The following is a 16,422-nucleotide window of genomic DNA, read 5'->3' on the forward strand; positions in this document are numbered from 1 at the left end:
CTGATGGGCTGACCTGTGTTGGGCTATGGGCCAAACTAATCTTCTCTTTCTTAATAGATGGCCCCATTTTCTTGGTCTCACAGTGAGCCACGTAGTCTTATTAACATATTTCACATCTTCCGCATCGTTCCCAGCTGTACAGAGCGATTCTGCTCGCCAGACCGACACGTCAGAAGGCTAACAATCGCTCTTGGTGGCCAGACCCACGCGCCTCGACCACGACCTAGGTACAGTCGCGAAAAAAGGGCGGCCGACCCTGTTCCTCTTCCTCGCGGAGTCTCCTGATAAATTCGAGCATTAATCGAGTGAAAACTGATCGATGAAGCTCATCCGCCGCTTCCGTTTCCTGTAACTTAAAAAGCAGGGCATGGTGCGATCCGCCTCCAGCCCTCCACACCAATCACGCCCATAGGCCTCACGTTGGTGCCTGACCACTCCCCATCCTAATTCCTCCTTCAATCCCTAAATCGCTCAATATATTTTCCCAATCTGTCTGGTTGATCCCCAATCTGGCAGGTTGATCTCCGGTAGGAAAACCGCTCGACGTTCTACACCTCCACCTGATTCAATTGGAATTTTTTTCTGCTGCTACCTCAGGCCCTCCGAATTTCTTTGGATTTCTTGGCTTCTCAGTCTGGTCGCTGAATGCTCCTTTCGGTTCATTGACTTCTCGGACTGCTGGCCATCGCACGAACTACCTGCTGACCCTTCTTTCATTGGTACGTATATACTCTAATCTCATGCCTCCCTGTGCGGCACCTATTTACTTGCAGTGGTGTTATATATATAGAGTATATACACGTTTCTCTGATATCGCACTTGGATCAAGGGTACCACAGATATGTATTTTCGGTTACACACTGTAATTTCGATCTTTTGTCCAACATAATGGTATGGTCGTTTGCTAATAAATATGTGTGTTTTTCTCTTGCTTTTCCAGCGATACTACAGATGGCATGATGCTTATCACTGTATGTCAAAATGACAATCGTGATGTTCTATCTTCAACAGTATTGGTTCTTTCCCTGAACCTAGATTTATGTTGGTGGTAGCCATAATTTTGTTCCATCCATTAATCCTCTGTACCTTCCTATCAATTTGTTCCTGGGCTGATTCTTCATTGTATTCATTCAGGCCTTTAATGTGAATTTTGAACTAGCTAGGTGTTGTTATTATTCAAATATTATTCTATGCTGGTTTCCTCTTGATATATATATGCTACTGACCAGCGAATCATGGCTGGGAATCACTCTGACATATGTTTTACTTCTACCGGTGGAACTTCAAATGCTTTTGTGAACACTACCGATTGAAGCTGGCTAGAGTGCCTAACAGATTTTTGACCAAATGAGTGAAAAATATTTACTCTCTTTTGTCATTTAGGTTAATTCTCGCTCTCTATACAATAATATTAATTCAACTGTATCAAGCAATGCTTTAATCAGATTAATGAAATGGTTTATTTGTCTAATTGTAACGCGGGTAGTATTTTTTGCAATATTATTATTTTTGCATTATTTATTTGCAACATGCGGGTACTTAAGCAATATAAGAGAAAATAAGGATAGACAAGTAGCAGCCATGAAGTTTTGATATCTGCTAATCCTTTCTTACTGATATATTTTATTGATAACCTTTCATTTATTTGTCTAACTGTAATGGGGGTAGTATTTTTTGCAATATTATTAATTTTGCATTATTTATTTGCAACATGTGGGTATAGAGTTGAGCAATATAAGAGAAAATAAGGATAGACAAGTAGCAGCGAGGAAGTTTTAATATATGCTATTCCTTTCTTACTGATATATTTTATTGATAACTTTTCATTTATTTTGACATATGATACTTGGGTAAAAATTCCTCTAATAATTGTTGTATGATACTCCAGTAACACTCCTCCAATATTCGTTGTACTGTAACCAAATTTGTGACAGGACAAACAATCTCAGTTTGTTGACAACTAATTCAGTCACTTGGAGTCTTCATGTAATGTATGTCACTCACATATGCATGCTGCAGATTGTACTTAAATATCTCAAGCACTTCAGGTTGATATTAGAACAACCAGGTATAATTATTTTCTCCTCCGTAGTATTCTATTGGTATAGGTGTGTGATTCACATAAAGAAATGAATGAAGGGGGCAAAGTGATTCTTCACACGGGTGTCTAACCAACAGTTAAAATATAATAAGGGGAGAAAGTTGAGGAAATATGCTCCCAAAAGTATTTGCTTGATTAAATATTTAAATGTCTTCAGATATTGTACTTCAAAAATATACTCAATTTTATCACTTCTATGCATCACTGTATGGCTTCTGAACGTGCCGTCTGATATAACTTTGTTTATTTTGATATAAATTTGTAGTAGAATTGCAGTTTTACACCTGTTCTGCTACCTTCCCGCAGAAGATAATAGGCACTTTACTTATTACATGATGGATGTGTTTTATTTTCAGATGGAGCTGACACTTGGCCATCATGCTTAGGTTCTCTTCTGTTTATTCTCAATATGTATGGTCATGTCTTAAACAAATGTAGAATGTATAGAAGATATATTCTCCATATCTTAAATAGGCACTTTACTTAGTACAGGATGGATGTGTTTTACTTTCAGATGGAGCTGACACTTGGCCATCATGTTTAGGTTATCTTCTGTTTATTCTCAATATGTATGGTCATGTCTTCAACAAATGTAGGATGTACAGAAGATGGATTCTACATATCTTAAATAGGATTATGCGTCTAAAATGCATGTATTTGTTAATTTTCTTTAATCAAATGAAAGATCAATTTATACAGGACCGTTGAGAATCATATATCAGCTTCATCTTTTGACCAAATTTAGCATTTTCAAATGCAATATTACAAAACTACTCTATTGGTTGCTATTTGTTCCTAACATATGGTTTAATAAACTATAATCCCTTATGTAAGAACGATTTCCGCAGCAACGCGCGGGGTATCATCTAGTACAAAATAAAAATTGTCCGATTTCTATTGGTATTCACGGGAATACAGGGCCATACTCCTAGCGCCGCCAATGGCAGACGCATAGGTAAATTGGTGACTTGGAGGTTGTAGAGCATCACGCACGATCCCAGATTGAATCAGATGTATCAGACAATTAACCTTGATGCTTCAGCGAACGAAGTCAAAGAAGAAGCATTAAGCAGGGTGCTGGTGGCAGACTGCAAGTTCATTCGCCTTTATCATGCCCGTGTGCGGCCGTCAGCCACCATACACTCCCAACAAAGCCCCCACAAAATCAGACCTCAATGTTTATTCGCGGTTGCTGCTGCTGCACGAAATCCCGTCGTACAATGTTTCCTTCTTTCTTTTAGATGTCACATACGTTGTCGTGTTGGATTCCGGGATGCAGCAAGCGAGCTTTTCTTCAACACGTACAAGATCTGAGCTGTAGCCCAACGGCTCTAACCTTCGACTGCTTCCACAAAGACACATGTTCGAATCCCAGTTTGGACAACATTTTTCAAATTTCTGAATCTGAGCAAAATTAAAAAATTCTGAATCTCAGCAAATTTTGAATCCAAGAAAAAGTTCAAATTTCTAAATTGAGCAAAACACATTTAACAAATTTTAAATCTGAGCAAAATATAATTTTGAACAAATTTCAAATCTAAGCAAAAATTTGCTCTATTTGAAATCAAAGAAGAAAAGATGGAAAAAACGAAAAACTGACAGATTCCTCATCACGCCAAACAAGAAAACCAGGAAGAAGCGGAAAAACCGAAAAACGCACGGACCCTATACTGCCTTCCGCCCGCTAATGGGCCGCAGCCCACCATTATCCCGTGCGTGCGATGCCTATAACCTATCGCTTATAAGCGATAAATACGATTTTCCGATCCTCGTACCGCGGTTGTAATTTACTCTTTTCTTGGGTAGTCAAATCGACAGACGTATTCTAGGCCTCTAACAAGGTTGGCCACAGTTCAAAGAAAAAAAAAAACAAGGTTGGCCTGCCTCGCAGGGTGGGCCTATTGGGCTTTTCCTTGGATGTATTCGGTCGTCAAAAGGGGAGATGGGCGAAGGAGAAGTGGAATCGGAATCCAAATCCAAATCCAAAGCGAGAGGAATCCTTCGAGGAGGGGCTCCTCTCATCGCCGCGCCGATTTCCATGGCGGCCTCTGCCTCCTCGCCGGCGGAGGCATCCCCGCCGCTGGATTCTGTTGCTTCCGACGACGAGTGGGGTAATTAAGTACCCATCTGCTTCTGCTCCTCGCCCTCTTTTCTTACTGGGTTTCTAGCTAGCTCAAGTCCGCAGGGAATTGTATTTTTCTTTTTAGATGATTGTGTAAAAGAGAAGTTCGATTTGGACGTGTGATGCTTTCGGTGACTGATCTGTTCTTGCTGGTTACCGTCCACGACAGCACTTCTTTTTGAGTAATAACAACAGTTATAATTGAAGAAAAGTATGGGTCACCTGGGAAATAATCATACTAGGTTTTCTTTTCGAGAATAGACATGGTATGCTGAACTGTTCTACGCCTATCTTTTATGGGACAATGCTAACAAACTTGTCGAAACTAGTTGTATGTTGGAGCAAGTTTGAGAAATTTGAAGCGGAAAGTCGTATTTATTTGGTCTATATTTGCCTTAGTGCTTAGTGTTACAAATTGTAAAAAATCTGCCCGTTTTAGAAAACCTGTTACTTCTTCTTATATGAAACGGATTGAGCATGACATATCCCTGCATTTGTTGCACATTACTACCAACTCAAAACCTTTGTTGCACATAAGTTCCAACTCAAAACCAAGTTTACTAGAATTGAGTCATATGTTTTTTATTCTCTTGGGATCTTCTGCGGAGGGCACACTGATTCAGCTTGAGAACTCTTTCTGTTAATAAATGAGTGATGCAAACTGAAGGGTACGAATCATTTCCCATGGCGATTTCCACTATGACAGGAGGCAATTCAGACAATCCTCATTGAATGAATATATTGATAATCACAACCTGTTTGTGTACATCATAGCTGTCTAATACTCTAATTGAGATTTAGTCAGAGATTCCAGGTTCTGTTTCTCTGTGAGTATTTTTACCTAAGAATTATTTTTTAGCTGTTGATATGGATGTTTGTCGTGCTTTAAGATGTTGATAATGATAATCATGAAAGAATCATATGCTAAACCAGCTGTTTTGCTAGTGACTTGCTTGCACTATTTATATCATGATGAAACTTGAGAACATGTACTATTTACTGAATAGTAGTTGCGGCTCATTACTTGAGAACATGTACTATTTACTGAACAGTTTTTTGCGGAAGTTGCATTGATGCTGTGTACGCTACTTTACATATGTTTATTCTACAAATTTCAATCCAACATACATGTGCCCACTGTTCTACATGTAAAATATGAGGTTTATTCGAGTTTTTACAATGTTCATTGTGCAATTGCAGATGCTGATGGATTTGTTATTCCTAATTTGACTAATCAAGATGATGATGTTACTACGCATAGTGTCCCCAAAGTCACAGATCCTAAACCTCAACAGGCAAGTTCCAGATCTTCTCTCCCCTGTTTCTCTCATGAGACTTAGCGTCTGTAAAATTTACGTTAAACAATCTAGTACTGGGATGGGGCGCTGGTGCTCAGATGTAAATTCGTATTTGAACAGGAAAAAGAGGAGAAGATATACTTGGGGCCTCATGGGGCACCGCCATCTCAAGCAAAGCAGCAGGAATTGAACAGTAAGCAGCGCTTCAGAAACAAGCTAAAGGAAGCAGATAGGAAATCAACTGGCAATGTTCAGGAGAACAAGGTGGAAATCCTGAGAGAGCTCATGGGTGCTAGAGCAGTTAATACGGGCGTGGCCAAGAGTTCTCGTCGCGACTGGCTTGACCCACACTGTCATGAGTCGGAGTTTGATAGAAAACCGTGCTAGGTGGCTGCCACATGTTATCTCCTTTGCTGAGACGCTTGACAAACTGTATACTTTTGTGGGTTATCCCCAACAATGTATCTTCCCTATCAGCAAATGTATAAAAAGAAACGACTCATGGTATTTTCTGGTATGTACTTGTACTGTCACATCGTTTTTGCTAAAATGTTGTTTACTTATTTTTACTGAGTCGTGTCTGATTCGAAATGAATTTGTAAAGGTGTGCGCAATGCCTTCGCAAATGTGGAAATTCCTGACATGTACATGTAGAGTTCATCCGCATATCATACTTAGAGATGTGTTCATTTGTTGGTCACCTTGGTTGTTTTTGCCGTGTCTGATTCCAAATGAGTTTGGCATATTTGGAAATTCCTGACATGTGCATGTCAAGTTCATCCGTAATGTCATACTTAGACCTGTGCTTATTTTGTTGGTCTCCTTCGTTGAATTTTGTAGTTTTACTTGTAAGGACGGCATTGTATATGCTATATTTTTTCCAATTTCTTGATCGATCTTGAAATGTACAGACTGCACACAAGCTTTACAAGTACAGTGCTGATGTTATTCTTGCACATCTGTTCACTGCACTATATAAAGATCTTCTCTGAAGAAGTGAAATACAGCTTTTACAGTATTGGATTGGATTTACATACAAAACAGATGGAAGCTTATCTCTATGGAACAGAAGCAAAGCAGGCAGAGTGAAGCAGCAGGCGTTGGTCGAAGGAGGAGAGAGAGGAGAGCTTGATCAGATCAGCGGATGAGGGGTGCCTTGATCCATCCGTTGGCAAATGCAATGGCTAGGATGATGAAAGGGGTGGAAAAGCCAAAGATGACGATATACGGCAGCGGCGTCATCATGGGGTTCTCCCCTTTCCTCTCCCCAGCAGTCTGCCAGTACCTACGCACATTATCCAAACCATAACCACACACAGAACTCACATCATCAGAATGAGCTTATGCATGCTTACTGTTCTGGCTCCTCTTCTCTGGTGATGAACTTCTTCTCGCCGTCAGACTTGGCCTCCCCATCTCCTCCACCGCCTACATGCGAGTATGTATCAATTCTTACATCTCAACCAAGACAACCCCATGATAACGGGGGAGAGATTCAGGAGGAATCGTAGCTAGTTACCAAGCCGCGCTGAGATTCTGGAGCGCTTGCTGACGAGAAGACGGGCGACTTTCTTCGATGGAAACGGGGTGGTCAAGGCAGCCACACTGCCGCCGACGGCGAGAAGGGAGGGAGCAACAACCCTGGTGGCCATGCTTGGTTGGGTTGGTCTGTGTGGAGGAGAGAAAAAAAGAGCTCCCCTGCCTCATGCGCGACGCACGATATAGCGTTGCCTCTCCGTGTGACCAAGAGTTGGGCAACAAACTGAACACGGGAGCTGGATAAGGTGAGTGCTAGCCAGGCTCATTCTCTTCCATAGCACACAGGTTTGCGTGGGTCCATCTTGACACTGACAGCTGTGCCAAAAAAAAAAAAACTTTATGGAATTGTATAAGAGCATCAATAATGTTTATAACTGTTGATATATATAAGTGGATTGCCTAACCCTTTTTTCGGTCACACGTGAGTAGGGGTGTTCATAGGTGTAAGTGGATTGCCTAGCCTTTCCATTAGTTCGAATTTTTCGTTGCGTTGGCTAGTGCATGAAGTTTGATAATAACACCCTCCTCAAGCATTTCCAAAGTGACACAAAACAATGCTTGATGCCTAAACGTTCTTGTAGCGCCAAGTTTGCCAAATCATAATGTTGGGTCTGTTCAGCATTGTGATCATTTCGTTCAGTTCAAATGGTGGCAACGGATATACTAGTACCAAAGGGCTCTACTACTACGATAGCAAGTAGTACGATTTAGGAGCCTGTTAACACCACAGGCCAGGGACTAGCTAGCTAGGAGATGCCGGGTCTCGCTCATCCGAAGTAGGTCTTCTTCTTCCTGTTCAGCTTCCACTGCTTCAACATGTAGTCGACTGCCTCATCAAGGGGTGCCCTCCGATTCTCCTTGAAGTTCCAAAGCACGGGTACGGCATACCTGCCGCTCGGGTTGTATTCGTTCATCTCAAGAAGGGCCTTCACCACAACATCGCGGGCCTCCTGCCCAGCTTCTTCCTTGAGGGCTTGCAGCTTCTCATCGTCCTCCTGCACTATTTCCTGCACCACCAAACATGTATCACAGGATTTTCGCACTCATCAGATTGATAAGAGTAAGCAACTACTACTTTGTGCATATTTGGATTTTGGTCTGATGCATGCCAATCTATGTCTACACGATGCTGTTGTTGTTACTAGGTGATCAGAACCACAACTAGGAAGAAAACTGAGACTATGCAGGTTATGTAAGCACTGCACAGGTGTTTTACCAAACCAACTTCATGCAGCCATACCAATATTAAATTATTAATAGATATAGCAATACCATTTGTACAGTTTTGAAATACGTCACTATGGTTGAAGCTAGTTAACTTAAACCTGAATAGCAAACAATTACAGTCTCAAGTAAGTGAAAAACAGCTCAAGCTATCTAATTAAAGAGTCACTTGGGAAAAAATCTGGAAATTCTACCCACAAAATTTGAATGGTATTCATCATTTATTAATGTAGGTTGAGCATCACCCATCTATTTAGTATCTGGCATATGTTTACCAAGAGAAAGGAGTTTACAGTTGATACCTACCTGTTAGTCTAACAGTGTTTTCACTACTGGAACAAGGTCTCAAGTCAGCAATGCAAAATCCATCCAGTTGAAATTTGAAGATAGCATATACACTTGCGAAAATTTAACCATGGCTGACAAATTCGCATAAAAATAGTATTGCATACACACATGAGTGGAGACCCGAACACCCTGTCCAGTAGTATATGTTGTTCTCCTAAGAGAAGCAGTACAAGTAAAATAAGATTTACCTTTGCATGTCCATTAACATCGATAACTTTGAAAGGATGCCAATCTGGTTGCGTGATCTCATGTTCCCATTTTGTTAACAGAAGTATTGACTCCCCTTCTAAGTCATAATTTTCTGCTTTTTTAGAAACATCATTTGCAGCTTTCTTTTTGCATGCAGCAAGAAATGCTTTTTCATCAAGGATGCCCATTCTTTTGACACCAATAATGGATCGAGTTACTGACATCTCTTGTAGGCCCTACACAGCGGAACGGGATGACTCGATATTTTATGTATCAAAGCAATAAGCAAATTAAGAACTGCAATAGAAGTTAAATATATACCTTTATAAGTTCTTTTTTGGCTTGTTCAAGCTCATCATTGGTCCTTCGTTCCACAATAATAAGGGCCTGGTTAATAGAATCCATGGCATCAAGTTGTTCATCTTTTTCTTTCAGCTCTTCAGAAATCTTATCAACTTCCTTCGATGTTGTATCTGCCTCAGCTCCCATGTGCTTCATTACCTCTAACTTTCCTCTCAACTGTGCTAATTCCATCTCAAGATTCTGCTTAGAAGTTAAGTCCTCTTCCAATTTGTATTGCCTCTTAAAAGCATCTTCTTTCTCTTGCTGCAATTTCAGGCAGTGAATCAATGTATTTTCAGTTTTTCACTAGATACCAGACATAACAAAGTGATTGAAAGCGATACCTCGTGTTTCTTGACAAGCTGTCTAAGCTCCTCATCCGCCTTCTTATGCTTTAGGGTTGCTAAGTCAAGAAGAATGTTCTCGTTTGCATTCTGTAAGAGTTTGTGACATAATGCATAAGTTCAAATTCAGTTCATTTATAACAGAAGGAAGCTTTTATGGCTCCTACTTATTAATAGCCTTTGGAATATCAAATAGCACTGGAGAAGACAAGGAAAATCACCTTTTCTTTCTCTGCTTCGATTTTTGCTCTGTTTATATTACTTTTTCTAGCCAACTCTTCAAATTTCTCATGACTCCGTCTGATTTCATCTCTCCTGGTCTCCAGTTCCTGTTGCAATCTGTGATTCTCTGCAAGTATTTTCCCAGAATTCATAGCAGCGTCGTGCTGCATCTTTCTTATCTCTGGTCATCAAAGGGCAAAATAAATTCAGTAAGTTCCGTGAGGACAAGATAAAATTGTGACGAAAACAGTACCGTAGCAGACAAGTAAGAACATTATATATGCAACATTCTGCAAAACGCACACAACATCAAAATATATGTCCATACTTTCATTATGTTCCTGAACCAATCGATCTTTGTCATTCATCATCCTATCAAGTTTCATGGCATTTTGATTGTTCTTCAGCTCCAGTTCCTGTAAACGTTCATTCTTCTCTTCCATTTGGCGTTTATAATAAGCTACACGCCTGTCAGTTCCCTCCTGTTCCCGGTCACTAATTTTTTTTAGAACTCCAATGTTCCTTAAATGTTCTCCTATTGTCCCAGGAGAGTCATAATCATCAGATCTTGCAAGCCATCCGTACAGATCGTCCTTTCTACAGTTTATTTTGTTCCAGTCAGTCTTGCTGTACTTCTCCACTATGAAATGCTTTTCAAAAGCTAATGCATCCTCCAATCCAGTCCAATCTTCAGAAAACTTGATGATGGAGTGATTAATTTGGCCGTTGGAATCCAACTTAACTATGACTTGGCATGGTCTGAACCGTGATAACTGTGATCTTAGCATATCCTCGCGTTCTTGCACAGAATTTGCGCACTTGAGATCAGTTGGTACATTAACTAGAATACCCATCCATGGCCATACAAACTTCTCTTCTTCTTTCTTAGGAGGCTTGCACTCAACAATGGCAAGTTTCAATGATGGCTCCAGTGAGCTGGCCAAATCATTCTTCACAAACTCAGCAAGTGCTAGGTGTGATGCCCTCACCCTAGCCGTGCGTTTTGGGGCAACCCCTATTCCTGAGGCATGCTGCATAAGATCCTTGCCGTTGTAATCCTGCTTCTTTTTTCCCAGACAGAATGGGCATCGGAAGGTTTTCTCTCCATATTGCACTTTCAGTTTTCCGGCCCGCAGTTGAGCGTAAATCTTGTCCTTGTACTCATCGATCTCCGAATCACTAATCTCAGATTCTTCTTCGGAGCTATGTTCCATTGGGATCTGGATGTTAGTAGATAAAACGCCCTGAGGATGAACCGTCACTGTTATCAACTGATTTGAAATATTGGTAAAAACGTAAAGAGAATGAAGATGCCAAAAGCAGAGTATCGAAGCTCAGTGTTAAGCATTCGCGCTGGAATTTAGCTATGAATATTTAAGTATATATAGAAGAGATTGTTTATTTGGAGGATTAGCTTCTTAAGAAGGAGAATAAAGGCTTGTCTTAATCTGTAAGCAGTAGCAAACTGGCAATTAGAATGGCCAAACTATCTTAATTAGTTGTTAACTTTACCTATTGATAAGAAAGAGCAAACTACCTATTTGGATCAGATATGATCAGCCCACATTTCATTTACACACTTCAATAAATTCGTATACTACTTACTCCTAGTAATGGTACTGTTTCCTTCAAATTGATTAGCAAAATGAAACAAAAACCTATCCATGTGATGAATATGCAGTAGTAATCTTCCTTCAAAAAAATCCATAGGATGGATACTAAAGAAGGGCCTGGTATATCAAGCTGTGTGGATTCCCTCTGCCGTTCAGAATCCCAATTTTATTTACACGCTGTGGCGTACCTAAGATGCGGTGTGAGGATTTAGATGACTGAAACCCTGATTTTGTTACGAAAAAAAAAGGCGAAGGATAGATGGATTACATCAGTAGGTTTACCACGCAGCATAAGAATCGGCAACTAACTCAACGGAGGGAGGGGGAGAATGATTTGAATTCAGATAGATCTCTGCCAACAGAAAGAGAAAGCAAGAAAACAACAATCTGTCCAATACAAGATCACCAAAAAATGGGTGGGCGAGTAACTCTGGACCAATCCGTATAATAAAATCGATCGCCAACAATTGAAGGAAAAAATCAATTAAAAGCGATAGAAAAGTTAGGGTCTCTTACCAGCAGGGGAAGGGAGCAATGAACGCCAGTCCAGTGCCAGTAGGCCTCGCCTCTCCCTTCCCGTCGCCGTTGGCACAAGAATGCGGAGGAATTTTGGGGAGGAATCAGAACAGGGGACGGAAGAGGGCAAGAGACGAGAAGAAGAGGAACTCCAAGACGGGGTTTTTTGCCTGACACCACAACCACCGCACAGGGTACACAGCACGCCAACCAAAAGATTTCTCTACTACTTAAAAAGACTAAATAGGTTCCTTATTCTGTCATCTGCTCACAATACGTCAATACGTCGTTTCCTTTCGTCGTCGATTCCTCGTCCGTCCTCCACATGGGCCAGGCCCAGTGAAATCTTTTGTCCAACGCCCCCTTCCTCTAACCCTCGCGCAGTCCCTGCTCCATCGTGCACCCCAGCCGCCGCTCGGATCTCCAACGCCGCCATTCTCGCCTATCTTGCAACGAGGATCTCCAACTCCAGCTCCACCCCGAGTCCGTCCACCGCCCTGGCCATCACCCCATATCCACCGGCTCATAGATCCCCGCTTGCAGTACCTTTGTCGGAAGGCCCGCGCGTCGTTGTGTGCGCCGCATCCAGAGCCCATGTCGGACTCGGAGGACGACATCGCCAGCAGCAGGGAGGTCGCCCCCATCGAGAGCATCAGCAATCCGCTCGCCGATGTCCTCGGGAGAACTGGAAGTGGGCTAGGGTCGACAGTGGCGCCGCCGCCATCTCTACCTCAGGGCTGCCCTGCTTAGATCCTCGACGGAGAACTTGTTCCTCCACCGCCTAATGTTCCTCCGTCGCTTCCCTCGCCAACTGCAGCCTGCGTTTCGTCGCCGTCAACTTCCGCGAGGCCTGCATCCTCTCTCCGCCCTTTCCTCTCCTCCAAGAACAAAGTGCATCTGAGGAGTCGCTGCAGCTACAAACGGAAGTACCCAACATCTGTCCAAGGTACATGCTTGATTCTCCAGATTTTGTGCATGTGCATCACAACCCTGCTAGATCTAACTTGTATTCCAGATTTCCAGTTGTGGTTATTACTGGTTAGTAGGTACAGTAGATTTAGCAGGATTCATTACGACCGGTTCTTGATAAAAAAAAATTAGGATATGTTCAGTTGTACCAAACACATGCGCATGGAGTTGTGGAACCAATGGAAGGTTGCTAACTGATGGCAGCACATGATGTATTGCTGTCCCTAAATCTTTCGTTTACTCGTGTTTTTTCATAGCTACAATGATGTGACCTTTAGAAGCATGGAGATATCACTCTTTTGAAATCTTATGACTATTCAACTACACCAAGATAACAACTTATGCTCCTGAAAATTATTTCATCATTCTTTTCTTCCGTATTTTGGTTACAAGTGTTCCTGTAACTTCTAGCATACAGCTGCATCTGCGGTAGTAAAATATGGATCCAGTAGTTTAATGCTTCTTATATGTAGATTTGTAGCAAATAATTATTTCTCTGCGGGAGTACCTTTGTCCTACCTTCTTCTTAGTCTGAAGTTGTATTTTCTAACTTCTACCTGATTCCCAAGATGGGAAAAACTTATCTTTAACATACCAGATGAATTTAAACTAGATTGAATAACCATTTTAGCTATGCATCAAAATTAACATTTCAGACTATGGCCCAATGTATTTTCAAGACTATCCATTATTAACTCCTTTGATGCTTGTATGCTTTTCAATGTGGTAGCGGAGTCATTGGTGGATGGTTTTCCTCAGGTTTTGGATGCGCCTTGTGTGTTGGGATGAGGCCTAATGTATTTTCAAGACTATCAATTATTAACTGATAATTTGTGCTGCTTGTTGTGAAATGTCATGTTTATCTTCACATTTTAAGTGTGGCACATCATGTAAACTAATACAACTCATATCTCTTAATTTTATAGGAATGGATAACTTCCTAATGACCCTAGAGATCAACTTCCCAGAATGATATCCAATGCTCGGAAGGAAGCTCATCCTAGCATGCAAGGGCTCGGAAAGGGCACCTGGGGCGAACTCGCGGATTGGGCCACGGACGCGACCAGTTGGTGAAGGAAGCAGGGGTGTGGGGTGAAAGATCGAGATGTCGCCTAGAGGGGGGGGGGTGAATAGGCAATTACAAACTCTTGCGGATTTGTCTTGTATAAATGCGGAATTAAACTATCGTTTAGTTTACAAGCACAAACCCTAAATATGCTAAGCTCAACTAAGTGTAACAATAGCAACTAGAGCTAAGCAAGATAGGCACAAGATATATGTAGCACAAATGATAGCAAGATATATGTACTTCAAGCACGATGGCTATCACAAGGAAAGAGAGCTCGGGTATAGAAATAACCGAGGCACGCGGAGACGAGGATGTATTCCCGTGTTCCCTTGCTTTGCAACAAGGTACGTCACGTTTGGAGGAGTGGAGGTCCCACGAAGGATTCCCCGCGCCACGAAGGCTCACCCTATTCTCCGAACCACACCCACGAAGGATTATGGCCCTTTCCTTATGGTTAGCTTTTCCTCCGCTCCGGAGATGGCAAGCTCCACAACCACTTCACAAGCTCCACGAAGGAGAAGCCCGGGCCCCTTCACAATCTTCCACGAAGAGATCACCGGGACACCCACCAAGCCAACTAGGAGGTCACCCTCCAAGAGAAACAAGCTCACGGTCTCTCACTCGAACAAATCGTGGTGGAGAGCTCAACACTATGCAATGATGCAAAGCAAGAACACCGGAGGTGTTCAAGTCCTTCACACTCAAATCCCACCAAAGCAACGAATGCTAGGATGAGATTGGAGAGGAAGAACAAGGGGGAAAGTCAACCAAAGACTCCAATATCTAGATCCCAAGAGATTCCCTCACTTAGAGAAGAAACGGTTTGGTGGAAGTGTAGATCTAGATCTCCTCTCTCAAATCCTCAAATATGAGCAAGAATGGTTGGAGGAATCAAGGGGGAGAGCAAGTTCTTCAAATAGCAACAATGGAGGTGAGAGAATGTGAAGAACTAATTGCTCAAGGTGGAAGAAGGGCTATTTATAGTCTAGGGAGAAAAATAACCGTTGGGGAAAAAACCAGATAAAAAACGGCTAAAAAACGAGCTAAAAAAGAGCCCAGCCTGGTTGCCGAGCCGGCCGACCGGCTCGGGCACCGAGGAGCCCGGTCGGTGGCCCGGTCCGACCGGCCCAAGAACCGGGCGGGACAACCGGGCCGCGCGGAGCAAAGCAGCCCGGGCGGGGCGAGCCGCAGGGCGGCGGATAGCGGGGGCGCGCGGGCTGCGCCGGCCGTCCGGGCCGCGCGGGCGGAGGTGGCCGTGTGGGCCGAGTGGGGCGGAGGCGGCCCAGCGTGGGATCCGGCCGGACCGGGGCTGCGCCAGGCGGGCCGGTCACGGACCGGGCCTCGCAACCGGTCAAAGGCCGTAGGCCCTCGGACACGGGCCGGATGGCACCGGTGCCAAGTCCGGTCGCCGTCCGGGTGGGCCGGCGGCTGGGCCGGTCGGCCGGCTGCCCCATTCCCCTTTTTTTCTTTTATTCTTTTCTCCATTTCTTTTTTCCTTTTTCTTTAATAACTATTGCTCCCGAACTCCGAATCGCATGAAACCAATTTTGTTTGGAAGATAACAACGAATGCTATCTAATAGAAAGTGAAAACCCAAGAATCTGTAGGAGGGGATTTTATCATGAATATAAAAGGTAGAACCTTATATCATGAATAACCGGTAAAATCACCCAACCTCGAAAACGCAATAGAAGATGCATGTGAACTCCGTTTTCGATGAACTTGGGCTTGTTGTAAAGCTAGCAACAAGCTCAAGAACCTCACACCGAGAAATACCAAGAAGCAATAAGAATATGCAACGCATGCAAGGATTGAGCTCCCTAAGACGATGTGATCAAGTTACCCAACCGAAAGCCCCTCTTGATAGTGCGGCTATCTATCCTATAATCCGGTCTCCCATCAACCACCACGAGACCGGTAAAAGGAAAACCTATCAAGGTCATACCTTTGCCTTGCGCATCCCATTACTTGATCATTGTCGCTTCGTGTATACTCACAAATGCTCCCCCATACACAATGATGGGAAAGCTTCATTGATGCACATCTTCACATGTCCACTATCACCAAATGGACGGCAAGCTTCAAGCATGTGATCCACTCAAGATGCTCATCTTGAACTTGCCCAACTCAACCTTGTATCTTCTCATACTCACTTGAGATAGAGCATGGCTAATATTGAGTTCCACATAAGAACTCCATCTTCATTTCTTCTTCTTGATCATATCACATATGTATCTTCAAACCGATGATCTTGATGCCAATACACAAGGTATACCTTTATCTTCATGGCATCCATACTTGAATCCAACACATGGAGAACAAGTAGATCCTATGGAATATTCCTTCATATAAACTCAATGAAAACATTAGTCCATAGGGGTTGTCATTAATTACCAAAACCACACATAGGGGCAATGTACCCTTACATGGGGTGGCTTTGCTGGAGCGGTGCCCTTAAAGCGCACCACCATGAGCCACCCATTAACGGGGTAGGCTCCGACCTGAAGGAGGCGAGAGCAGTTGTGG

General features: G+C 42.7%; 3 protein-coding genes and 1 long non-coding RNA gene across 4 annotated transcripts; 2 read left to right on the forward strand and 2 right to left on the reverse strand.

Annotated features, from left to right (window-relative positions):
• The first annotated feature begins 217 nt into the window (after window positions 1-217).
• Window positions 218-2,725, forward strand: LOC124698741. The gene is made up of 3 exons (XR_007001087.1): window positions 218-719; window positions 941-2,068; window positions 2,458-2,725. It is a non-coding gene; the product is annotated as an uncharacterized LOC124698741 (long non-coding RNA).
• Window positions 2,726-4,076: 1,351 nt separating this feature from the next.
• LOC124702777 lies at window positions 4,077-6,038 on the forward strand. Its single transcript, XM_047234937.1, has 3 exons — window positions 4,077-4,212; window positions 5,424-5,518; window positions 5,642-6,038. The coding sequence occupies exons 1-3, from the start codon at window positions 4,140-4,142 to the stop codon at window positions 5,906-5,908; spliced, it is 435 nt and encodes a 144-aa protein (XP_047090893.1). The 5' UTR covers window positions 4,077-4,139; the 3' UTR covers window positions 5,909-6,038.
• Window positions 6,039-6,386: 348 nt separating this feature from the next.
• Window positions 6,387-7,276, reverse strand: LOC124702778. The gene is made up of 3 exons (XM_047234938.1): window positions 7,041-7,276; window positions 6,877-6,949; window positions 6,387-6,806 (listed from the first exon to the last, which is right to left on the reverse strand). Exons 1-3 carry the CDS (start codon window positions 7,171-7,173, stop codon window positions 6,659-6,661), a joined length of 354 nt encoding a protein of 117 aa, XP_047090894.1. The 5' UTR covers window positions 7,174-7,276; the 3' UTR covers window positions 6,387-6,658.
• A 326-nt stretch (window positions 7,277-7,602) lies between these two features.
• LOC124702775 (protein INVOLVED IN DE NOVO 2-like) lies at window positions 7,603-12,055 on the reverse strand. The gene is made up of 7 exons (XM_047234935.1): window positions 11,859-12,055; window positions 10,058-10,973; window positions 9,729-9,910; window positions 9,508-9,597; window positions 9,143-9,427; window positions 8,821-9,057; window positions 7,603-8,067 (listed from the first exon to the last, which is right to left on the reverse strand). The coding sequence occupies exons 2-7, from the start codon at window positions 10,941-10,943 to the stop codon at window positions 7,828-7,830; spliced, it is 1,920 nt and encodes a 639-aa protein (XP_047090891.1). The 5' UTR covers window positions 10,944-10,973; window positions 11,859-12,055; the 3' UTR covers window positions 7,603-7,827.
• Between the last annotated feature and the right edge of the window lie 4,367 nt (window positions 12,056-16,422).

This window comes from Lolium rigidum, chromosome 3 (assembly GCF_022539505.1).
Source record: "Lolium rigidum isolate FL_2022 chromosome 3, APGP_CSIRO_Lrig_0.1, whole genome shotgun sequence".
NCBI lineage: Eukaryota > Viridiplantae > Streptophyta > Magnoliopsida > Poales > Poaceae > Lolium > Lolium rigidum.